Source organism: Mastomys coucha, unplaced genomic scaffold (genome assembly GCF_008632895.1).
Source record: "Mastomys coucha isolate ucsf_1 unplaced genomic scaffold, UCSF_Mcou_1 pScaffold22, whole genome shotgun sequence".
NCBI classification, from domain to species: domain Eukaryota; kingdom Metazoa; phylum Chordata; class Mammalia; order Rodentia; family Muridae; genus Mastomys; species Mastomys coucha.
Window position 1 is genome coordinate 80,926,653 of NW_022196905.1, and position 25,763 is coordinate 80,952,415.

Genomic DNA, 25,763 nt, shown 5'->3' on the forward strand with positions numbered 1-25,763 from the left:
GTTAACAAATTCAGATAAATTGAAATCATGTAACTTTTTTCATCATAATGCAATAAAAGTTTAAAAAATATATATATATATAAAACAAACAAAACCAAAAAACAAGAATTGACAAATGGGACCTCATTTAAAAAAAAAAGTGTTAGTTTTACTTTACTCTTTAGCTGTAAAATATACCTTTTGCTATGTGCTTGCAAATAGTGGGGGTCAATCTAGAGAATTTTGCCCATCACAATGTACTAGCAACACCCTTTTGACTAAGAAGACCATTGTTTGGACTTTTGGATTTAGGAATCTTGCTCTTGCCTCATATAGTCTTGCTATACAGGGCCAGCAACAGACTTGCCCAGGCTCCTTTTTGTATGATACCTACTTGTTACAGGAATGTGCACATCTCATACATGCCAGCCAACTTATTTTACTCATTTGCATGAGGCCCCTTTGTATGTAGATGGAGCTTGGGTTTGGAAAAGCCAATGATTAACTGAGGGCCAGGAACTCAGAGCTGGCTCTCCTCATATGATCTACTTTCTAGTGTCGAAACCTGAGGAGTTTTTGGAATTCTAAATTTAAATCTGTCTTTTTGCTTACTGTGGACATTTGTCAAGACAGGAAGACATGCTTTATTTAACAGTGTTACTTTAATGTGCAGTACAAAAAAATGTAGTCATGTGTGGTATATATTCCCAGATGTTCTTAGCCCAGACTCCACTGATCTGAGGGATAGGCTTGTAGTATTAAGGCTATTGCTTCTCTAAAGTTCTGATTGTAGTACTTGGCATGAGAGGTACTACTCATGTATTACGCTGGGAGTTGAGAAAGGTCCATCTTACAGAAGATTGGAAGTATATGTGGCCTTTATTCATTTTGTAAAGTTGTAGTTCAAGAGAAATCATTTAAAAAGTAATTTTAAAAGATATAGTACCTTGGTTATTGGCACAGTTTGAAGCATTTTGACTTAAGTTTTCCATGGTAAAATCTTTTTCTTTGCAGTGATACCAGATCCTTATTTGATTGACATATTTCAGTGCTGCCCAGTTTATTCTTTTCAGCGGGAAGCTACAGCTCCCACTTAACTGACTGGCAGTGAGAGCCAGTTGTACAATATTCCAGGTATTAACATGAAGTGATTAACAGCATTTACCACATTTATTATCCACAAAAGTTTCATGAGGTAGAGAGGATTTATTTTTAACATTATAGATATTTAATATTATAGATATATAAAATCAGAACATCTAGTGAGCTTAAGTGATTTTCTTAAGACAATGAATAATTTAAGATGTGATTATTTACTTCAGAAGCTAATACCCAGTACTGTTCATGGTAATTTGCTTTGGAATTAGATGCAAATAATGTTTTGCTGTTTTTAGGAGTTCAACCTTATTGACAGACGAGAGTTGGCACCACTGCAAGAGCTGATTGAAAAACTCACCTCGAAGGACAGATAAAAGGATACAAGCTGTGTAAACTTCTTCAGATGGAGCTGTGTACAGTGTAGTTGGCTTTGTTATGTTCCATTCTTCTCTAGATTGTTTCTGTTTTAGGTTCCAGGGCTTGCTTGGGTTCCCTTTTCTCTTCTGAATATATAAAATCATATTCTGTTGCTAGAGGAAGCTGAGAATCATTCTCTACATTTGAAAAGGGCAAAATTTGTTGTAGTGGTATACAGTATTTTTTCTATTTTATTTTTATTAGTTTGGTTTTGGTTACTTGAGGAATTTTTATGATATTGTATGCTGGAAACAAATGCGAACTGACTGAAGTTCTGATGGACTGGGTACTGTGTTGTGTAAACTGTGGCCCACTTTGAAGTCCCCAAAAAAGACTTACGTGTTTTTATTAAGTGCCTTGATAGGCTCACTTCTGAGGTGCAAAGCACAGATATAGGACTGAACAGAGCTTGAAACAATATTAGAATTTCTATCTAGGGCACTTACTTGTGCATGTTATAAAGTAATCTGTTATAAAAGCCATAGTTTACTCAAATTGATGATCTCCAGCTTTTACTATGTTGAAAAAGACACAATTTGTAAAGTTGTGCATGTAGAACATAAATGTAAAACAACAAATTATTTCTTAATTATTTTTGACATAATTTGTAAAGGTGTGCATGTAGAACATAAATGTAAAACAACAAAATTCTTAATTATTTTTGATATTGACTAATATATTCTGTTCAACAGCTATTTAAAGTTCTACAAGCAGGTCTTTTTCCACCTCTTAATATCTGTGATATTGAAATTTGAAGATGTTGAAATGTAGTAGATACTGTATTTCAGCTTCTTTCTACATGTAAGTGCACTGTAAGTGTAAAACTTGAGGTTATATATAGAGTCACCATCTTCAGAAAGGAGGTTGAACTGTGAGGTTTCCTAACAATTGCCAAATGAGCCCTAAGTGCAGAATCCCTTTGTACTTCAAAGAGGAAGGGAAAGATGAGACCTGTCACAGCAGACATTAGTTTGGGAAATTAGAGAGGGTTAGTGTGGGAGTCAGAGTCTAGAAGGTCCTGTTTTAAAACCCTGGGATAGAATGGTGTCCATTACTTACAGTCTAGGAGACCTCCTTTTAGAGATAAGCTTCCATGAGAAGTTAAACATATGTAATTAGTTTTAGGTATAGACATTAAACATGGAATTAACAACTATTTGGGGAAATTAATCACTTTTTAGCATTTCCATTCAGTGAATGGAGTATTTGCCTGTCATTTTAAATGATACACTACCTTGATTATTGGTGCAGTTTGAAGCATCCTGACTCCTTATTTTTCCACTGTGAGAAATCTTTTCTTTGTAGTGATATCAAGTAATGAAAATGTTAGCTTAGTAGCTAATAACTTCTAGATATTAGTTGAGAAGACATCCTGTTAAATTATCTTCATCAATTACAGGTTCAGGAATTTGGTTTTTGAATAAATACTGAGGTTCTCCCCTTCAATTTTGTTCTTGAGAAATATTCTTTTCTGACTCTTGAGTTTTAATTTTGTCAGTTTGGATAAATCCGCTTCCCTCAATTTTCTCTCTCTTTCTAGCTAGAGACACATAGTTTTAAACTTGTAAACTAGAAATGCTTGCTGTGAATTTGTATACAAACAACTTAATGGAAAAGAGTCTAAAATGAAATGAACAAGTGAACAGTGATACAATTGGATGTCCTTATAATCCTGATCACTAGGAACTGCCTTTTTCTCCATTTGACTTCTGTAATGGCAATTACTTACCAAGTACCAATAATAAAAGGAACAAAAGAGCTTGGAAAAGGTAGATAATACTGGGCATTTATTAGTAATGCTTATTTATCAACTGATAGCTAGCTGATTTCTTTAAAATATTTTTTTTAGTATCTAAATAGATAATATCAACCATTATGGGTTGGTTCAGAATTCTCATGTTTGATTCCTCTCTATACAGGAAATGAAGCACATAATTACTAACTAAAATAGTCTTCCATAGTATATGACTTCATATCACCTCTGTAGCAGGGGTCTTTTATAGCAGCAGCATGTAGAGAGAGAAGTAAGAGGTTGCTTCTGGTCCTTTAAGCCTTACATATATTACACTGTCAGAATGGAAACCAGTCCTAGACACTAGTGCTTGTCAGTAGGACTTATCACTCTGTGTGGATAGCAGTTTATGTTCACTTTGCCAGAATCTCAGGTGCTATGTTTTCAAGTCAGCACTAAAGCTTTGGGAAATAAGGAGACTTGTGTGTGTCTATATAGTGAGATATTCTCCTGGGGAAAGGCCTGGCAATTGTACACGGTGTTGGGTGGCGATAACTAAGGAAACACCAGGATATAAGAGAAAGTCAGTTTAAATAAAAATTTGGTTTGAGAGTAAGAGGTTCCCCCCCCCATTTGTTTGTTTGTTTGTTTAAGTAGCTTTGGCTGTCGTGGAACTCATTCTGTAGATGAGGCTGGCCTAGAACTCACAGAGATCTGCTTGCCTCTGCCTCCCAAGTTCTGGGATTACAGGCATGCGCCACTACTATCCAGCAAAATGTCAGGATCAAAGCTTGATTTTTCAGGAAAGCTTGCTTATAAATGTCTCTTAGGTTCTTTTCAGAACTGTTAATTTATAAAAAAATAAGATAATTATCCCCTTTTATTTCTTTCCTTATTTTTTTGAGACTGGGTCTCATGTAGCCTTGGCTTATAGACCAGGTCTCAAGCTGTTAAGAGATCTGCTTGCCTCTGTACCCCAAATGCTGGGATTAAAGGTATGCACCACTATACCCTGGCTACCCAGGTATTTTTTATACAGTTATAAAAGTGTCAGCCGGTTTTCCTTATTCTTTCATAAGCTCATCCCATACAATTAGATGTAGTAAATTATCATTATAGTTGTTATTCACATTGCTTTGGTTAAATGTGGACATGATGAAGTAAGATTTAGTAATTATTTAGTTGCCAGAGTGGTGTTGGTGAAAAGAAACTGACCAAGTGAAATGTTTGTTGTTAGCAGTAGGTAGTACAGCTGGCCTTGTTCATTTGCTGGCCTGGTTCTTCCATGTCTCATAGAAGCCATGCTATTAGACTGCCCCAGACAGAAAGCAGGTGTATGGTGTTGGCTGTGGAGCTCTGTCTACCTTAAAATGAAAGATTTTTATTAGATTGTTGCCTCTTTTTAACTCTGTTTTGCTAGTCATTGTAAACTCTAAATGGTCAATATAAAGTTAGCAGAGTATGTTTTTTTTTTTCCCCGAGACAGGGTTTCTCTGTGTAGCCCTGGCTGTCCTGGAACTCACTCTGTAGACCAGGCTGGCCTCGAACTCAGAAATCCACCTGCCTCTACCTCCCAAGTGCTGGGACTAAAGGCATGCACCACCACCGCCTGGCAGCAGAGTATGTTTTATCATGTATTTCAGAGTTACTACCTGGGTTATCAGGATAGATGAAACACTACAATCTCTTATCAGAAAATGGAAATAGGGATATTTATATTTTGCGTTATTTCATCACTAGATTTCATTTTATGTAATGAGCATTTTCCTTGCTTATGGGAAAAGAAGCAAAAAAACAGTGGATTTTGTCTACATCCACTCTGAGAGAGATTTTGGTAACCACTGAAATGGTAGATTATGTAAGATGCAAATACTAAGTTGTTGCCTTTTAAGATGAGCATGATGTACAGTAACACCCAAATGAGAGCTGACCTTCAGTGTTCTTTGGAACATTGTTTATATTGGCTCTGTTACAAAGTATGTTTCTGGAACTTTGTCCTGTGTCATAGGTGCTTTGAGAATTGACTTACGACTATGTAAGAAAAGTCAGTTTCATCTTTTTAGTACCACAAAACCAAGTTTTGAAGCTTAGTATAACCTGCATTAACTACCAAACCACGCCCACTAACTTGGCTATTTTCTGAGAACCAAGCCAGTGTGGAAAGATTTAGGCTCTAAATGTGCTGAGATGAGGGCTACAGGTGCCGACTGCGTCACAGAAATACAGGTTCTGGATGTTACTATTGGAAGGCAGAACCTTATTTACATGTGAAACTTTTTATTACTTTGTATTTACAGAGAGTTTTAAAACCAAGGTCTTTCTCTAAAACTTGCTTTCTATTTTTTCTAGTCCCCTTTCTTCCCCTAAAACTTCTAAATTGTGTTTGGATAGTTTTGACTGAGAGGATAGTATGGAAAATGGACCTAGTATTTAGAACAGCAGTTTAAAGAAACAAAGCCTTTTTTTACCTCCATTGTTTTATATTTTGTTTTGAACAGGTTTTTTCAATTTGTCTTTAGTGAAAGATGAGATTGGAAACAATTTTATTATTATGCCAAATTTTAGCCTACCTATCATTAATATTATTAAAAATTTTTTATGTAAGTATTCAGCACATGTCATTAAATTCTGATTGTCTTTTGAAAATATCCTGGACCAAAAGTTTGTTTGTAATTTGGAATGTGACTGCATACTAGAAAAACATCTTATTTTGAAACTTACTTGATATATTAAAGAACTTACCAGTTATAAACTCAGCTCAGTTTTTAAGCATCACTCCTAATGTACCTTACATGTCATTGTTTTGCAGTAATGTGAAGATGTCCATAGGAGCTGATGTTACCAGTGTGATTGTATGTGAGGTGATAAATGATTAAAGGTCTGTTTCAAGGTAGGAAAGTTCAGTGTTAACAAATATGCAAAGAGTTCTGAATGCAAGTGGTTCGAATTTTTAAGGTTTCCCTGAGTAGTTATTCTATGAGAATTCATTTTGAAGGTATAAGGGTGCTCTCTGTCTATCACTCACACTTGGATTTATTTGTATTCTGACAAAAGTGAAAAAAATACAAATTAAAATATTGGGCCAGTTTATATGTGTGATACAAATTCCTTCCCTCCCCCTTCTCTCCCTCCTTTCTCTTTTGTGTATTTTGCTGTACAGTAGAAAGCTTTGGGATAAAATCTCAGACACGTAGGAAGTAAAATCACTGGCCTTTAAGATTTGTGTTTTCTACTCAAGTCTGTGTTGTGTGCACACCCATACCTGCTCACACGAACTCAAGGCTGAGTTTATAGTTCACCATTGTTAGAGAATCATATAGCTTTTCTTTTTGTTTGGTTGAAAGTTTCTTTATGTCACCAGAGCTGCAGTTATTGGTGACATAATGATTCTTAATTTCTCTTTCATAATTATTCCTTTATTGGATTTCTTCTACTTTTGCACAAATTTGAATTTTAGTTTTGATTTTGAAATAGTTGTATAAGTTGTAAAATAGGTTAGTGTATTTTTGTTTGAGAACACTTTCCTCAAATTGTCCTGCAGAAATGACTATTTTTTAGGGAAAATAGTTTTTTACAGCTATTAAACTGTATTTGTTATTTTTGTATATGCATAACCAGGGTGGTGAGATCACTAATATTTTAGGAAATACCTTTGTTATATTTGATTTTTTTCCTATACATTTAAGTTATTACTTAAAATTATTGGTAGAAATAATGTTGTGAAGATAGCATATAAGGAGTACTTAAGTCAGAATAGAAATCATTTCTAAAGACAAAAATGAGAAACGCTGCCAGTGTCAGGTAACGGAAGCATTTACATTGTGCAATTGCTTAAGACATGCACAGAGACAAGAGTCCGTTCTCATGGGGACAGGTTCTCTAGAAGATACTTAGATGGGACAAAAATGATCTAAAATATGAAATGCAATGTAGGCGCCATATTGTAAATTGTGCCAAGATTATGCAAATTGTAGTTATTGATCAATCTTGTCTCACTGTTGTTATTTTAAAGGAAATACTGAATGTCAGAAAATCTGTAATATGTTTTATTTGATAGATGTAAATAATGTATGCAGTCTTATATGTGGCAGAATGGGAGGTATTTAAATTTTAGGTTTTTTTTCTTTAGAAGAAAATGTTTATAAGGAAAAAAATCCTAATAAATACTTTTGTTTGGCCATGAATCCTGACTTTGCATTACTGTTTATTTTTGCTATAGGTATTTCTACAATGAAAACATTTCAAAACAAAGTAAAGGTTTATAAAACATATTGAACATTTCAAAATTTGTTAGGTAGCACTTTCAGTAATTCTTACCATACTGATAGTTACCATCCATGTACCATACATACTAAAGTTCAGAAATTGTACAAATCGTTGGGTCTCAGACTTAAAGATTCTCATATGCTTGCACTTAAAACTAATGTTTTCGTTAGTGTGTACCATTACTGTGAAAGAAAAAAACGACAGCAAAATAATGTAATATTTATGGGCCTTTCAATTGAACTAAGAAATGATCTATTTTATCTTTATTATAAATTGCTAAATAATATTAGTAACATTAGAATAATATACACTAAGATCCAAAGTTATAAAAGGAAATGTATATTTTAGAGCATTATCAAAGTATTATTTGGAGGTTTTTATGTTACAGGAATTGTGCTTAGTTAGATCTTAAGGTTGAAAATATTTTGACAGTAGCTACTCATCATGAATGGACCACTGCCACACTACTCAGGAGGGCATTTATGTGTGTGCAGTTCCACCTGTGTTAATGGACACAGAGGCCAGAAGCTAGGCTCCGGTATTTCATTAAAATGAAAGTTCCTTAGGAAAAATACTGGAGCACAACACACACACACTCAAACTTTCTCACACGGAATTTTATATGTATATGTGTGTGCCCGAGTGTACATATATGTACTGTGTGCATGCAGGAGCCTGTGAAGGTCAGTCAGAAGAGGCATTGGTCCCCTTGGAACTGGAGTTACAGGTGATTGAGCTGTTATGTGGAAGCTGGCAGTTGATCCTGGGTCCTCTACAAGGGCAGTCAGTGCTCTTAATCCCTGAGCCATCATTCCAGTCTCTTAATTGAAAGTATATTTTTTCATACAATATATTCTGATTATGGATTCCGTTCTCTCAACTCCTTCCAGATCCTCTCCGTCTCCTCCCTACCCAAGTCCACAGTCTCATCAGAATACAAACAGCATCTCCAAATAGTAACACGATAAAAACAAGCCAGAGTAGGTTGAAGCAAACAAACTACTAGGAGAAAAAGAACCAAAGAAAAGGCAAAAGAACACACAGACATGGAAACATACATTAATTAGTACACAGAGAAATTCTGTAAAAACGATACTTGAAGTCATAAGATAAATGAGAAAGACCAGTAAGGAGAAAAATGAATAAAAAGAAAACTAATGCTCAGACAAAGCATTAAAAGCCGGGGATCTCCAGAACTCTCATTGAGTTTTGTGTTGGCCATGTACTGCTGGGCATGGGATCGCTCCTTAAGAGTGGTTTGTGTCCCCAGTGAGATTATATTGGAGAAGAGTAATTTTTCACTTGCAAGTAGTTTTCAATTGGAATAAATTCTGGGCTAGGGTCGGGGTCATGTGTCCACTTTTTTCCGCTCTAGGATCCCAACTGGCTTAGCTCCATACAGGGAATATGCATGCTGCTTCACTGTGAATTCATAATGTGTCTGTTGGTCCTGCTGGGTTTAGAAGGCCTTGTTTCCTGTTCATAGCAGCCTTATTTATAAAGCCAGAAACTAGAAACAACCCAGATGTCCCTCAATGGAGGAATTGATACAGAAAATGTGGTACATTTATACAATGGAGTACTACTCAGCTATTAAAAACAATCAATTTATGAAATTCTTAGGGAAATGGATCTGGAGGATATCATCCTGAGTGAGGTAACCCAATCACAAAAGAACACACATGGTATGCACTCTCTGATAAGTGGTTATTAGCCCAGAAGTTTGGAATACTCGAAGTACAATCCACAAACCTCAAGAAACTCAAGAAGAAGGAAGACCAAAATGTGGACATTTCATTCCTTCTTAGAAAGGGGGACAAAATACCCATGGAAGGAGTTGTAGAGACTAACTATGGAGCAGAGACTGAAGGAAGGAGACTGCTCCACCTGGGAATCCTTCCCATATTCAGTCACCAAACCCAGCTGACAAGAGCCTGATACAGCTGTCTCCTGAGAGGCTCTGACAGTACCCGACTAATACACAAGTAGAGGCTCACAGCCATCCCTTGGACTGAGTACAGGGTCCCCAATGAAGGAGCTAGAGAGAGGACCCAAGGAGCTGAAGGGTTTGCAGCCCCTTAGGAAGAACAACAATGTGAACTAACCAGTACTCTCAGAGCTCCCAGGGACTAAACCACCAACCAAAGAGTACACATGGTGGCACTCATGGCTCCAGCTGCATATATAGCAGAGGATGGCCTAGTCGGTCATCAATGGGAGGACAGGTCCTTGGTCCTGTGAAGGTTCTATGCCCCAGTGGAGGGGAATGGCAGAGCCAGGAATAGGGAGAGAGGGTGGGTTGGTGAGCAGGGGCAGCGGGGAGGGAACAGGGTCCTCCCCCAACCCCCACCCCCGTCCCCAGAGGGGAAACTAGGAAAGGAGATAACATTTGAAATATAAAGAATATATCTAATAAATTATTTTCACCTTCGGAAAAAAAACAAAAACAAAAAAAGAAGGCCCTGTTTCCTTGGTGGTGTCCTCCATTGCCTCTGGCTCTTAGACCTTTTCCATCCTTTTCCATAAGGTTCCCAGAGCCCTGAGAGGGGTTTGGTGGAGACATCCCATTTAAAGCTGAGTATTCCAAGGTCTCTCACTCTGCATTTTGTTCCTTTGTGGGTTTGCTTTTGTTCCCATGTTTTGCAAGAGGAAGCTTCTCTGATGCTGGCTACACGAGATAATGACCTACGGATATAGTAGAATGTCATTAGGTATCATTTTATTGTTCAGTTTAGCAGAACAGTATTTGGATGGCCACCTGAGCAATGTTAGGTATGCCTTACATCTCATGGAGTGGGCCTTAAATCCAGTCAGTCCACTAACTCACTTTAATTTCTGCTCCTTATTTTGTAGAAGTCGTCATTTCTCTGCTGCTAGGTCCATTTTTAGGACATATTTTAGGTCAAATGATAGTTACACGCTAAAAAATAATAACTTCCTTTGTTTTTATAGATGATATGAATCTGACTTCCAGGTGTATACCCTGACTAAATTGTACCTGTCTCTAGCTCGATCTAGCAGAATGCTGTGTGTGTGTGTGTGTGTGTATGCAGAATACATCTCTATGTATAAACATACGTATATGACTTTAAACATTAATTACGTGTTAGGTGATGGACATGCAATGTTAAGTCACAGCCATGCTGCTGAGAAACATACCTCGTGTTAGGTAACTTTATAAACAGCACAGTGTAGCATGCAAATTAAAGCGGAGACCTTGGGTGTTGTGCTGCCTGCTTCCAGTCTCACTTCTGGTCCCAGATTTTAAACCGGTAGCCACTCCCTCCCTGTCATTCCAGGCACTTCCTGTTTTTCAGACCGTAGGGTGGATGGCACTAGACTTAAGACAGTGACGGACAGCTACACGTTTCCTGTGAGACACCTACTGAGGCTCTTAGTTTGAAATGACTACTTCCGACTTTTCTTCCCGGAACAGTTCAAATCAGGAAGCCTGACAGGATCCCAAAGGCCTGGTCCTGCAAAGCCTAACCCCACTGTCCGTGGGCGCTTCGCTTAAGCCCCGCCCACGAGGCCCGCCCCCGCTCTTCTGCCCCCTTAAGGCATAAGCCCCGCCCCTGCCCTCAAATGAGCTCATTCCGCAAGCCCCGCCCCCTCCGCGCCCGGTTCGTCGCGCAAGGTCTGTCTCCGGGCTCTCCCGGAGGGTGTCCTCACAAGCCCCGCCCCCTGCCCTCAAATGAGCTCATTCCTCAAGCCCCGCCCCCTCCGCGCCCGGTTCGTCGCGCACGGTCGGTGGCCCCGCTCTCCGGGGGGTGTCCTCGCAAGCCCCGCCCCCTGCCCTCCGCTCCAGGGGCGCCTCGCGCGCCCGGAGGAACCACACACTATGCAGATCCCGCGAGGGCGCGGCGTGTAGGGTGGGAGTCCCGGCCGCCAGGGCGGGGTCCTCCACAGGCCCGCCCAGCCGCCTGCGCCTCCGCGCGCCAAAGTCAAAGTGCCGGTCCCGCCGGCGCGAGATTGACGCTGCAACCCTGAGCCACTGGTTCCGCCGCCGTGTTCCTGCAGGTCCCGCGCCCGAGCCGTCTGGAGCTAGGCATGGCCACCCCACCTAAGAGGTTCTGCCCTTCTCCCTCGACCAGCTCTGAGGGGACCCGCATCAAGAAGATCTCCATCGAGGGGAACATCGGTAAGGTGTCCCCGGTGCGGTGCTGCTGCCTAGGCGATCCCTGCCTGCCGCTCTGCCCGCGCCGGCGCGGTGGCTAGTCTGGCTCGGCGCCAGCGGGGGCTGTGCGAGGCGCGCTCTGAACCAGTGCACCCTTTGTTGGGAACTTACAAACGCCAGGGTTCGGGGGTGCTGGTTTGTTTTTTTTTGAGACAACTTAGGTAAGCGAACCCCCTTTTAGGTGTGCTCTTCCGGTAGGCTTCACTGACTTGCGGGTTTACCGCATAATTGAGACCATTTTTATCATTTACATTTCCAGTTCCCTTTGTGCTTCTTTGTAGTCAGCTCTTTCTCCCTTCCCGTCTCCTTACAAGCCCTGACATGCTTCTTTTTTTTAATCCCCGCTACTTTTGTTTTCCCACAATGTCCTAAGCAAAACCAGAGTGGTTTTCTGTGTCTTGTTCAGTACACTAGAATGCCTTTAAGACTCACCCATATGCTGCTTATTTCTGTAGAACTTTGTTTTTTGCTTTGTATGTTTTGTTTTTTGAGACTGCCTCTCTTTTCATACCTGCCTTGGAACTCACAATGTAGACCAGACTGGCCTTGAATTCTCAAGAGATTCTCCTGCCTCTGCTTTAAGAGTGCTGGAATTAAAAGAGTACACCATCTCACCTGGCCCACTGTGATACTTTAAAAAACAATTAAGTAATAGTACAATGAATGGTATGTACTACATCTTTCTCTGTGGTTGACATTTTGGTTGGCATTTGTAGCTATACTTAACACTATGCTAGTCATATGAGGAAAGCAGTTTTTAATGATTTGACAGTGTGCAATATTTTACTCCCTTTCCCACAAACAGGTAAGCATTGGGTTTTGGCTCAAAGACTTTCAGAGTTTCTGTCCTTAACCTTATTGGGGGTAAGCTACACTGTGCATGCCATTTTGCAAGATAAACATGAATTTCCCATTCTTTTACATTTCCTACCACGGGAAGCCAGCTGACGTTTCCTGTTTTGGTGCAGCTGTTAGGTTTTGGGTGGCAGGTTGAGTATTGACTATTCATGTATGTAGCAGATGTTTTCAGTTTTACCACCTTCAAAGCACCATCTCTTTAAGAAGGTCAGCAGATGTAAGCTTCAAGAGAGTAGAGCTGAGACACAAAGAGGATGTGTTTTCATTGTTCCACACTTAAGTCTGTGGAAGAGATCCTCCTTTCCTATAAGTTCTTTGAGATGTCATGTTTATTAGTAAGAATCTTCAGAGTGTCTTGGTGGATAAAGATGGCCATATGTAATGATGGGAGAAAGTGCTCAGTAAAGTCACCTTTGGGGTAAATTCCAATGGACAGACCATAATGGATTATCTCCCTTCTCTCAAACTTGGGTAGGCAACATACATCCAGACGTCCATCTCCTTCCCTTCATGCTTCTTTACTCTTCCTAGTACTGGAACAGTTTCTGAGTGGGCAGCTCCATCTCCTGCTTCCCTGCATCCAGAGCTGCTTTTCTCTATACAGATCCAGTTGTGCCATCCATGCCTAACATCCCTCACTGACCTCCCAATTGAACTGGAAAGAGCTGCATGGTAGTGGCCTGCATTTGCACATTATTAGTTAGGAAAGATAACTAACTAGCAGTTACTAGTTGAGGTTTCCTTTAAGCATCTAGATTTCCACCAAAAAGAATTCTGAAGCTTTGGCAGCACAAGGCAAGCAGCTTTGTTGGAGTAAGTGTCATTTAGATTAAGCGTTCGTTTTTCTACACAGGGAGGCTTGTCACTGCCTGCTGCTTTTGTAAGGTTGTTTACATCACCTTACCTCATCTGTCAGGTCCACATAACCAGTTACTGTTAGAATTGTGCAATCTGTGAAGACTAGTTCGTAATTCTTAGGTTCTTCCTAAGATTTGAGGTTTGCTTGGTCACTTTTAGTTGCATAGTTAATGTAACCAGTTTTCTCATGCTCTGTGTTACTGAGCTATACTGTAGGAGATTCATGGAGGCTCATTTTAGTGTGTTCAGAATGCCTTTTAGAATGGTGATGCTTGTTTACCGTTAGGGACTCTGTTAGTTAACCATGACTTTCTAGTTGTTGTTTGTGTTTTGCCTAGAACTCGCTGTGTAGACCAGGCTGGCCTCAGACTCCCAGAGTTCTACCTGCTTTTGAGTGCTTGGAATCAAAGCATTGTGTACCACCTCTCTTCCCATGCCTTGTAAAACTGTTCATAGGTATTCTTGTCTTTCACCTTCGTGGAATGTTAGTTTATTAACTCTTTTTCCAGCTCTGAGCTCCTTCCGAAAAGTTAAGGAAGGAGCTGGCAATGACTATTTGGGGACTGTAACTGCTGTGTATGGTTGCTCAACTTGAAGTAAAATTTAACATTTACAGTTTTAAAGTCTGACTGTGAGTGCTAAGCCAGCCTACGCTATAGAGCAAGACCATGCCTCCCTAACCCTCCAAAATAACACCCAATTTTTAAAAAAAAAAAAAAGCGGGGGAAAGGAAGCTGTTGCAAGCAGGCTTGATGTGTTAGCCATAAGTGCTTTTAGCCTCTTGACTAGTTTGAGATACTTGAGTGTTTCTTGTGAACCCCGAGTATCACGCTCTCTTTTTTGCATAGTCCAATGAACAATGCTTATTTCAGTGATTCTTCTAGATGCAATACTGTCTCTAAACTGAAGCCCTTCCACACAAAATTTCAGTCAACAGAGTTCTCTCCACAAACTCAGTAGCCACCCAGTTCATCTTTTACATCTATTTCTTCTCTGTTTTGTATTTAAAACACTTTTATGTTGTGTTCCTCACCTCCCTGTCACTGTATAGATGTCCCTTTCCCGTGCTCTGAGCAGACTCTGAGTCTGGTATAATGCTGGAGGTTTGAGTAGACTTCTCAAGTCAAAGGGAATTCTTTTGTGCCAACCTTAGGTCCATTTTATAAAGAAGAGGACATTTGACAGATACATTGAAGCTATATAGTTGTGTGTGTGTGTGTGTGTGTGTGTGTGTGTGTGTGTAGTAAGAGGTAGAAAGAGCATGATACTGGCCAGTAATGCCTTGTATAACCACATTTGGTGACTTCTGATAGAAAGGGCGTGGTGCTCATTAGAAGGACTGTTACACCCTCTTAAGACACAAAGTCCAGACTCACTGGTAGAAAACAGTGAGTAAAGTATGTCCTGGTTACACATAGGCTCCTTTTGTTCTGTTCTTCCCTAGATATCTCAGACATTGGTGAGCAATCAGGAAAAGTAAAACATGCCTCTCCTTTCTTTAAATGGTCTGGTAGAGAGCAGAGTGAGGCGCACTTCCACCGCTTTTACTCCTAGGAAGTGCTTTGCAAGACTTAAATAGGGCTTATTAGAGTCAGATAACAACAGTTACCATCTTTTAAGCACTGGGTGCATCTTCACATTGATTTTCATAGGTATTTCTAATTGGTTTGTTTGTTATTATTATTTTATTTATTTATTTATTTTTTTGAGGCAGGGTTACTCTGTGTAGTCCTGGTTGTCATGGAATTCACTCTGTAGACCAGGAGATCCAATTACCTCTACCTCCCAAGTGCTGGGATCAAAGGTGTGCACCATCACATCTGGCTTATTTTGTTGTTGTTGTTGTTGTATTAGGGTGTCTAGCTTCCTTTCCCCCTCTTTTTAAAAAAAATTGGGTGTTATTTTGGAGGGGTGGGGAGGCATGGTCTTGCTCTATAGCGTAGGATGGCTTAGCACTTGCTATGTAGGCCAGTTTGAACTTCATCTCATAACAATCCTGCTGCCTGAGCCTTCCAAGTTCTGGGCTTATGGGTATGTGTCGTCACACCTGTATTTTTTTTTTAGTGACAGTCTCTCACACTAAGTAGCCGAGGCTGGCCTGGAATTCAGAATCCTTTTACTTTAGCCAGAAGTGTGGTCACTCCCAGTAAACTTGTCAGACTGAGAAAGTAGAGCTCGGGAGTAGGAAGGAGAGTCTTGACAATCCAGAAGCCAGGGGCAGGAGAGATGGCTCAGTGGTTAAGAGCACTGACTGCTCTTCTGAAGGTCCTGAGTTCAAATCCCAGGACCACATGGTAGCTCACAACCATCTGTAATGAGATCTGATGCCATCTTCTGGGTGTCTGAAGATAGCTACAGTGTACTTACATAATCATATAATAAATAGATAAGTCTTTAAAAAAATAAAGAAAAAGAAAATACAGAAGCCTGAACGGACTGTGTTAAATTTGACCAGGTTTTTAATTCTTCTGTTCCTTGCCTTAGCTAAAGGTAAACTAAAATAACAAATTTGTTCAGCATCATTGTCTAGAGACTGTCATTAAGTTTTAAAAAGATGGGAGAGGTCCCAGTGTTTCTGCGTAGGTATTGTTCAGTATTAGTCTTGTAAAAACTGCTGACCATTGGTTATACTTTGCTTTTTTAACAACTTCTCTTAATCTTGTCTTTCCTATGACAGCTGCTGGGAAGTCAACATTTGTGAATATCCTAAAGCAAGTCTGTGAGGATTGGGAAGTGGTTCCCGAACCTGTTGCCAGGTGGTGCAATGTGCAGAATACTCAAGATGAATTTGAGGTATGCAAGACAGTTTAAGGGAGTACAAAAACTCTTTGGGGCTGGAGCTGGCTCAGCAAGTAAGAGCACTGGCTCCTCTCTAGGACTCATTGAGCAGCTCCTAACCAGCAAGAACTCCAGTTCCAGGTTCTTATGCCCTCTTCTGGTCTCCATGGCCACCAAGGACATGTATGTGTGCAGAAAACACATATAACAACAAAACAACAATAACAACAAAAAAGTTAACATTCTATAGGTTAGAGAAGCAGTGTATTGTGTCTCTTGGATAGCAAACCCTGCCTCCCCTTTCTAGTAATACTTTCTTTTTTTGTTTGTTTGGTTTTTTTTTTTTTCAATACAGGGTTTTTCTGTGTAGCCCTGGCTGTCCTGGAACTCACTCTGTAGACCAGGCTGGCCTTGAACTCAGAAATCCGCCTGCCTCTGCCTCCCAAGTGCTGGGATTAAAGGCATGTGCCACCAATGCTCAGCTTACCAACCTTTTTCAATATTGCATTGCAAACAAGAGAATAAAAAGAGTTAAATTCCATTTAATCATAGTGTAAGTTATGGTCATGTGTGGTAATGATTGCTAGGAGTTTTTATTTCTGTAGAAATGAAATTGAAATTAGAGAAAAAGGAAACTCGTTGAGTCTGAAACAAGTTGAAAAAAGTACAGCTATTAATGTGAGGGTTTCTGGGAATTATTGGATATTTAAAATGTAAATCATAGATGGATGGAAAATCAGAAAGAAACTTTGTACATAGCCTTGTGGGGTATCTTAACTAGGATTAGTATTGCTATCATGAAATACCATGCCCAGTAGCAGCTTGGGGAGGAACAGGCTTATTTTGCTTACACTTCCTCATCACGGTTCATCTTTTAAGAAAATCAAGACAGGAACTATTGTAGGGCAGAGCCCTGGGGGCAGGAGTTGATAGCAGAGGCCTTGGAAGGCCTGCTTACCACCCATCAAACTCTAATTAAGAAAGTTCCCTAGAGGCTTGCCTACAGGCAGATCTAATGGAGGTATTTTTCTTTCTTTCTCTCTCTTTTTTTTTTTGTTATTAGACAAGGTTTCTCTGTAGTCCTGGCTGTCCTGGAACTCACTCTGTAAACCAGGCTGGCCTCGAACTCAGAAATCCGCCTGCCTCTGCTTCCCAAGTGCTGGGATTAAAGGCGTGTGCCACCACCGCCTGGTCAAGAAGACGTCAGATCTCTTTACAGATGGTTGTGAGCCACCATGTGGTTGCTGGGATTTGAACTCATGACCTTCCGAAGAGCAGTCAGTGCTCTTAACCGCTAAGCCATCTCTCCAGCCCTGGAGGCATTTTTCTAAACCTAGGTTTCCTCCTCTGTGGCTTGTGTAAAGTTGACATAAAATTAGCTCACACAGGGATATATGTAACTTTTTGTGGGGAGGGGCTGTTCTTTTGGATATAAGGTTTTAATAATTAAAAATATTTCTCACACTTTTACTTGCAAAGCATATGTAACTTTAGGCTGAGGGGAAGGCACAACTAACTATATCCAGATTTCTTTGAATTCCAAGTACTGAATTTTAAAGGGACTTCCACATATGGAACCCACTTTCTGAAATGTTTATGTATGTGTTGAAGACCGTGGTCTTCTGTGCTTTAAGTGGGGTTAAGAAAGTGTGGGAAACAGGATTTTAAGGATAATGTTAACATGAAACATTAAGTAGGTAATGGCTTCTCTGTACTTTTGGATATTGTCTCCCCTCCCCTCCCTAACCCCCCAGAGTTTACTAAACTTCAGAAAAGTGGGGTTTAAGGGCTGGGATGTAGCCCAATAGTAGGTCACTTCCCTAGTGTGCTCAAGGCCGTGGTTTTAAGCCCTAGCACCACAAAAATGAAATGGGTTTTGTTTTTCATGGAGCCTTTCTCCAAGTCATTCTTGATCTGATTTTTTGTAGTTATAATGTGAATTACCCAGTGTCTAACTCTCAGCTCTGTTAGAATACTCTCAGCAGTGAGAAGTGGATTGTTTGGAGACCTAGGTGGCCAGTCCTCCAATCAAAATGGCTTTTATTGCCGGGAGGTGGTGGCGCAGGCCTTTAATCCCAGCACTTGGGAGGCAGAGGCAGGTGGATCCCAGAGTTCAAGGCCAGCCTGGTCTACAGAGTTCCAGGACAGCCAGTACTACACAGAGAAAACCTGTCTTGAAAAAAACCAACCAACCAAACAAACAAAAAAAGGCTTTTATTTTGCTTCTTGGAGGTTATGGAATTGAGAGGACTTGGTCATCAGTGCCTTCCCTCTCTTTCATGATTAGCTTCTTTTGTTCTAGTGGTTTGTTTTTTTTTTCCTTGCCATTTAATGACTGGAGTGCTCTGTGTTATCAGTAGGCTTCCACCAGTGCCAAAAGAAGATATGGTAAGCCAGAAAGATCATATGGCTGCCTTCCTCATCCCCTAAATGCTGATGAGATTGAGGCTGTTAGATTTTCTGGAATTGGAATTAAAGTTTTCTTTTTTTTTTTTCCCCAAGACAGGTCTGTGTAGCCCTGGCTGTCCTGGAACTGTAGACCAGGCTGGCCTTGAGCTCGAGATCCACTTGCCTCTGCCTCTGGGATTAAAGACATGCCCTTCCACCACCTGATTTCTAATTACATTTTTTAGTGACCACATGGATCTAGGGAACCAAACCTATCTCCTCTGTAAGAAGAGCAAGTGCTCTTAACCACAGAGCCATCTTTCCAGCATTTCCCCTCCCCATATTTCTCTTTTGAACCTCTTAAAAAGTTAAAATACATGGGCACAGTGGTATGCCTTTAATTCCAGCGAGGAGGCAGAGGTAGGTGGATGTCTGAGTTCCAGAACAGCTGGAGCTTCGTATTGAGACATTGTTTCAAAAACCAAAACAAAACAAAACAGTTACAGTAACTATTGGCAATTCTATTGGTGTTTGTCTTTTGTTTGTTTTGGCAATTTAAAATAGGAATTGACAACATCTCAGAAGAGCGGAGGGAATGTTCTTCAAATGATGTATGAGAAGCCTGAACGGTGGTCTTTTACCTTCCAATCGTACGCCTGTCTCAGCCGGATCCGAGCTCAGCTTGCCTCTCTCAACGGCAAGCTCAAAGATGCAGAGAAACCTGTATTATTTTTTGAACGATCTGTGTATAGTGACAGGTATGCAAATGGCTCATATTTGGCTCTTGGGAGTTTATAACTAGACATTTTCTTTTTTTTTCTCATTTCCTGGTAATCAAATTAGAGGCTGAGCTGGAGGTTTTACGTAGAAAATTACATTTGAAAATACCTTTAGCATTGAGTTGCTAATGACATTAGGACAGGGACTGGAGAATAAAATGGTCATCTAATTTGAATTTCCAAAGAAATTCTTTCTTTCCTTCCAGCCCTTTAAAATCCTCATCTGTTCTGATTATATCTGGATTTGCTCCTAGACTCTTAACTAGAAAAAGGAGATAAAAATTAAACATGTTTAAAAGTGTTTTAGAATTACCCTTTTTAAAAAAGTTTTATTTATTTTTATATGGGCACACTGTAGCTATCTTCAGACACACACTAGAAGAGGACATCAGATCTCATCACAGATGGTTGTGAGCCACCATGTGGTTGATGGGAATTGAACTCAGGACCTCTAGAAGAGACATCAGTGCTCTTAACTGTGAGCCATCTCTCCAGCCCAAATTACCCTTCTTATATCAGGAGCTTTTCACTTCCAAAACTATCTTAGAATAGGGACTTATAAAGTGTTTGGTCTCAGGACCCCTTTCCTTTAATTGTTGAATAGTCTCAAAAATTTTGTCATTTGCTGGGTGGTGATGGCGCACGCCTTTAATCCCAGCACTTGGGAGGCAGAGGCAGGCGGTCTACAGAGTGAGTTCCAGGACAGCCAGGGCTACACAGAGAAACCCTGTCTCGAAAAAAAAAACAAAGAAACAAACAAACAAACAAAAAAATGTCATTTGGTACATATACTATTAGAAATTAAGATTGAGAATCAGGGAAGTGGGTAGTAGTGTATACCTTTAATCTCAGTACTTGGGAGGCTCCATTTATCTCTCTTAGTTTGAGGCCAGCCTGATCTACAGAGTGAGTTCTTGGAGTAGTATAGAGAGTAGTTCAGGGCTTCACAGAGAAACCGTGTCTCAAAAGACCCACAGAAACAACAAAAAGATTGAGAATCAGTATACAAACATTTTGTATTAATGTTATAACTTCTAATAAAAAAAGCTTTAAAACAAAAATATAGTGAGAAGAGCAGCATGACTTTACATTTTGTAGCTCTTTAACGTCTGACTTAATAACAGCTGCCATCATCCATGCTTGTATGTTTATGTATATGTGTATATGTGCTTTGATGAAGTATAGTAGTGTGTGAGGGGAGCCAGCATTTTGGAACTGGAAGAAGCTTGGGGACCTCCAGGGATCCTTAGCCAGCATTTTGAGAGCTACTGACCAAGAACATGTTTTTTTGTACTTGGGAAGACATTGTGTGTGCTTGGCTACATGATTTAGGAGCACATTTATCCATGTGTTCTCTTCCGTTTCCTGTGTCTGTATGAAAGGATGGACATGCTGACAAAGATTCTCTTTCAGGTACATTTTCGCATCTAATTTGTATGAATCTGACTGCATGAATGAAACAGAGTGGACAATATATCAAGACTGGCACGACTGGATGAATAGCCAGTTTGGCCAAAGCCTTGAATTGGATGGAATAATTTATCTTCGAGCTACTCCAGAGGTCAGTAAGACCATTAAAACATTTGCTTGTGCTGTTGAAATTTTAAAGTAATATCAGGAATCAACAAGGAAGGTTGTAGTAATAACAATTTAAAACCCACTTCTGGGTTTTAAAGATGGAGAGATATCTTAGTGGTTAAGAGAACTGAATGCTCTTCCAGAGGAACCAAGTTCAGTTCTCAGATTCAACATGGTGTCTCACAATCACCTGCAACTCCAGTTCCAGGGAATTTGACAACTTCTTCTGGCCTCTGGGCACTACATACGTGGGATGGCCAGATCTACATGCAGCCAAACACTCATACACATAAAATGGACTTAGGTCTTCCCTACATATGTAGCCGATGTGTAGCTTGGCCTTCATGTGGGTCCTGAACAATTGGAGTGGGGGCAATCCTGAAAGCTGTTGACTTGTACATGGGATATGTTCTTCTAGCTGGGCACATGGGGATATGTTCTTCTAGCTGGGTACATGGGATATGTTCTGCTAGCTGGTTACATGGGATATGTTCTGCTAGCTGGTTACATGGGATATGTTCGGTTGCTGGTGAGATAGCTCAGTGGTTAAGAGCACCGTTTGCTCTTCCGAAGGTCGTGAGTTCAAATCCCAGCAACCACATGGTGGCTCATAACCACCCACAATGAAATTAAAACAAAACAAAATAGATGGGATATGTTCTTCTAGCTGGACTGTCTTGTCCGGTCTCAGTGGGAGAGGAAGTGCCTAGCTTTACAGAGACTTGAAGTGCCACGGCAGGGGGTGGAAGAGTGGGTACGTGAGTGTGATACCCAGGGCATCCTCCATCTGCTCAGAGGAGAAGGGGTGGATGTAATGGTAGTAATAAGTAAACAGACTAACTAACCCTCTAGCGCCTCACCTGGAAGCGCAGAGCACTACAAGGTTTCTCCACAAACTAGAAATCTAGATGTGGCAAGTTTATTCTTCTCTGTTCTTCAACCAGTCCTATTTTATTTTTTTGTCCTAATTCCTAACTTACTCAGATTCTCATATCTCATCAGAGCTATAATAAGAAACTTGCTGAAGCAACTTGTAAAACATAGGCTTAATGAAGTGGAACTTTGAATAGGTGTTTTAGCTGTTGTTGGATTCTTAGAGCCAGTAGGTCTGGAGACCCAATGGAAACAATAAGTACTTGTCTTATGAATATCACAACTGTCAAGGTTCACTTTCAGAAACATTTTATGGTTACTTGTGACTTAGTACAAGTGACACACTTGCGAAGAGACTTAGAGATATTGTCATTTTCAGCTAAGGGAGATCCCCTGGAAATACCCCTCGTATTTGGTAAATTCCTTCTATGTATATATTACATAATGAATCCAGAAAGGTCAGGTCAGCTAGACTGACTGACCAGTGAGAATTTCATATTTAAGTACTCTTATTTACATCCTTTCCTGCTTCCCTCCTCCCCTACCATGTCCTCACTTTCAAATCATGTCCTCCTAATTCTTTATTGTTGGTACATATATACATGTATGTATGGATATGTATTTAGAGCTGGTTGCTTGGGGTTGGATGACCTATCATGGGGCTTATCCCTGGAGAAGACTGCTTCTCTCTGTCTCAGCATCTTGGTTTTTTGAGACAAGGTTTCTGAACTGGGAACTCACTGGTTGCCTAGAATGGCTGGTCAGCCAGCCCTGCGGATGTGCCTGCTTCTAACCACCTTCTCCTAGATTTTTTTGTGTCCTGGGACTCTAATGTTAGGTCCTCCTACTTTTGTGATTAATGTTTTACTGACTGAGCTCTATTCCCATTCTCTCATTTATGATATCTTTTGTGTTTTGTTTTGTTTTGGAGACAAGCTCTATGCACTCCTGGCTTCCCTGAGACTTACTCTGTAGACTGGACTGGCCTCCAAGTCATAGAGATCTGCCTGCCTCTGCCTACTGGCTGCTGGGATTAAAGGTGTATGCCACAATACCTGGCTCATTTAAGGTTTCTCTGTATAGCCCTGGCTGTCCTGGACCTTACTCTGTAGACCAGGCTGGCCTTGAACTCAGAAATCCACCTGCCTCTGCTTCCCAAGTGCTGGGATTAAAGACGTGCGCCACCACCACCTGGCTCATTTATATGTCTTTTAATTAAAGATTATTACAAAAGGATTCCTAACAGATTGTGGCCCAGTTCATGTGCTGCTGTATCTCATGAGTGTTATTTGGAGAGATCCATTTTGTTTCTTCCTTTCTGCATGGCTGGGGATTGAACCCAGGACCTTGTACATTGTAGATGGGTGCTTCACTACAGAGCACAGTATGGAGGATCTTGTACCTGAGTGTCTGTGAGCTCTCACAACGTGTATGACATTTCATTTGTATACTGTTAGAGAAAAATGATTTAGAATACCATGTCTATGGTGTCTAATGTGACTATTTAAGTTTATGATTATTAAAATTATATGTAAAGTTTGAAAATTCTGTTCCTTGGTCATCACATTAGCCATGTTTCAGGTTCTGAAAAGCCCCGGTGGCTGGTGCCACCTTGCTCAGTAATACAAGTAGAGGACAGGTATAAAGAGAGCACCCTGTGTTCTTCTAGGCCATGGCAGTTTAGAGCTTCTACACAGAGATGAACCGCTCTACAGGGGCAGAGAGCACAGAGAGACACAAACATAGACACCCGCGTGCTTAGTGCCCAGTTAGGATGGATAGATGATGACACAGAGCTTCTACACAGAGATGAACCACTCTACAGGGGCAGAGAGCACAGAGAGACACAGACCTAGACCCGCATGCTTAGCGCCCAGTTAGGATGGATAGATGACACACTTTAAGTTATTTTCTAACACAAAAATTAGGTAGATATTTAATGAACTATTAACTCCTCCCCACTCTCATCATACTTAAATTGTGTAGTGTATTTTGTGTGTGATTACTGATTTATTTTTCTGCTTACTTTAGAACTGTCATCTGGCTAAAATAACTACTTATAGGGAAAAATTAGGTATTTCAGTCTTTTAGGAGAAATAAATACAAGTTTTTGGCTAATGGAAAAGACACCAGGAGATAATGTTTTTTAATGGCAGCAGATACAAATAGTTACTCAACTTTTTTCTTATGTCTTGCTTATAGAAATGCTTAAACAGAATATATATACGGGGAAGAAATGAAGAACAAGGCATTCCTCTTGAATATTTAGAGAAACTTCACTATAAACATGAAAGCTGGCTCCTTCATCGGACTCTGAAGTAAGACTCTCATGCTGTTTGCTGTTCACTGTGATTCTCTTTATCAAATTTTAGTCTAGACACGAGTAGCAACATGTACAGGTGTTTTCCCATGACACTTGTTTGAAGGTTTTATAACTGGCTTCTAATGGTACTTACGCTTTAAATGATAAAGTAGGACTATGTCTGTGTAGCTTAAGATACATTCAGAAATAATTTAAGGTGGCATAGCCTGATGTTATATACTGTTTTAATTTTTGTACCGTATTACTTTTATACATTATTAGTCTTCATCTAAAGTATTAAATGTGAAATTAAGAAAGAATTCATAATTTTGAAATTGCTTGCTAAGCTGATTGTACCGTTCTATAGTCTGTTTTCTGGGAGGCCAGGAGTTTGAGTGGTCTGTCCCACCACTTTTCTTGGCATATCCAGGAAGTGCTCTGTAGTCATCCGTAACTGTCACAATACAACAGTGCTTATAACCAAACATTCTTTGCCTTAGGAATGGCTCTGAAATGTTAGAGTAGGGAGGGTTAAGTAGCAACCTTAAGCCAGAGAGACACTGCAATGTGATTTGAGCGGAAAAGGGAAAGTTCTCAACATGAGGAAAGGAAAACACAGGGTTTTTGTTTGTTTGTTTGTTTGGTTTAGTTTGGTTTTTCAAGTTAGGGTTTCTCCATACAGCCTTGGCTGTCCTAGACCTCACTCTATAGACCAGCCTGGACCACCGTTTCGCTAGGAAAAGGCAGTTGTAAGGTAGAAAGAACATTGAATTTGTATATGTATGTATATGTAAGAAAAAAAACAGTGTATATGAAGTGTGTACTACCCAAGATTCCAGTCTTACTGGATCTTGGAAGGCATCCCGCATGGCCAAGGGGAGCTACTAGGATATATTGTAAGCTCGTGTTTTCAGTCATACTTGAAAACATGTACACAGCAGCCTGGTTAGTGGCATGAACTTCGTCCCAGTCATCTCTTAGACAGTATGTAACTAACTGCAGAGCCCCTGAGGCTCTGAATGTCTCTTCTGGGTTTAGTTTTCTTCTACTTCTTGGTAGTATTGGGGATGGAGCCCATTGCTTTGGACATGCTAGGCAACTGCTCTTCAGCTAAACCATACTGGTAGCTTCCTTACCTTTGAAACAAAACTCTTTCTCAGTTTTTTTTACCTTTGAGAAATGATGCCTAGTTTTATATATTCTGTAACTAAGATTATTGTACACATAAAGCTACATGTAAAGAGGAGACTGCCAGTTGCATCCTGATGGATAACGTTAGTATAAAATGATTGACAATATTTTGAGTTTTGAATAGTAGGAGTTTTTCATATTTTTTCCTGATTTCGTTCATCTTTTTAAACAGAACCACCTTTGATTATCTCCAAGAGGTGCCTGTCCTCACACTGGATGTTAATGAAGACTTTAAAGACAAACACGAAAGTCTGGTTGAAAAGGTGGGCTTAGAAAAAGACTAGTATTGGTTTTGTCTTATCCAAGAAAACCTATTGATTTGTGAAAACAGCTTCTTACGGAAGAGCTTCTATAAATTTACATTGAGAGGACTGGGATGTACCTTGTGGGTGGAGTGCTTCCAGGCATTCATGAGGCCCTGGATTTGAGCCCCAAGATCACACACACACACACACACACACACACACACACACACACACACACACACAC

General features: G+C 40.2%; 2 protein-coding genes across 8 annotated transcripts in view; both read left to right on the top strand.

The window, feature by feature from the left end:
* Positions 1–7,414, top strand: part of Mob1b (MOB kinase activator 1B) — a 41,324-nt gene extending 33,910 nt beyond the window's left edge. The window contains exons 6-7 of one of the 7 annotated variants that reach the window (XR_004110907.1): positions 1,374–2,295; positions 6,036–7,402. Coding sequence is in view for 4 of the 7 variants with exons in the window: in XM_031342968.1 (XP_031198828.1) it covers positions 1,374–1,451 (78 nt within the window). In the remaining 3 variants the exon portion in view is untranslated. Of the gene's footprint in view, positions 1–1,373 lie in introns of all 7 variants that reach the window. The other 6 variants (XR_004110904.1, XR_004110905.1, XM_031342968.1 and 3 more) reach the window with 6 other exon arrangements.
* Positions 7,415–11,145: 3,731 nt separating this feature from the next.
* Dck (deoxycytidine kinase) overlaps positions 11,146–25,763 on the top strand; it is a 17,472-nt gene continuing 2,854 nt past the window's right edge. The window contains exons 1-6 of the mRNA XM_031342969.1: positions 11,146–11,633; positions 16,063–16,178; positions 19,116–19,309; positions 20,744–20,891; positions 23,984–24,099; positions 25,447–25,537. Of these exons, the coding sequence (XP_031198829.1) occupies positions 11,543–11,633; positions 16,063–16,178; positions 19,116–19,309; positions 20,744–20,891; positions 23,984–24,099; positions 25,447–25,537 (756 nt within the window). The 5' untranslated portion in view covers positions 11,146–11,542. The remainder of the gene's footprint in view (positions 11,634–16,062; positions 16,179–19,115; positions 19,310–20,743; positions 20,892–23,983; positions 24,100–25,446; positions 25,538–25,763) is intronic.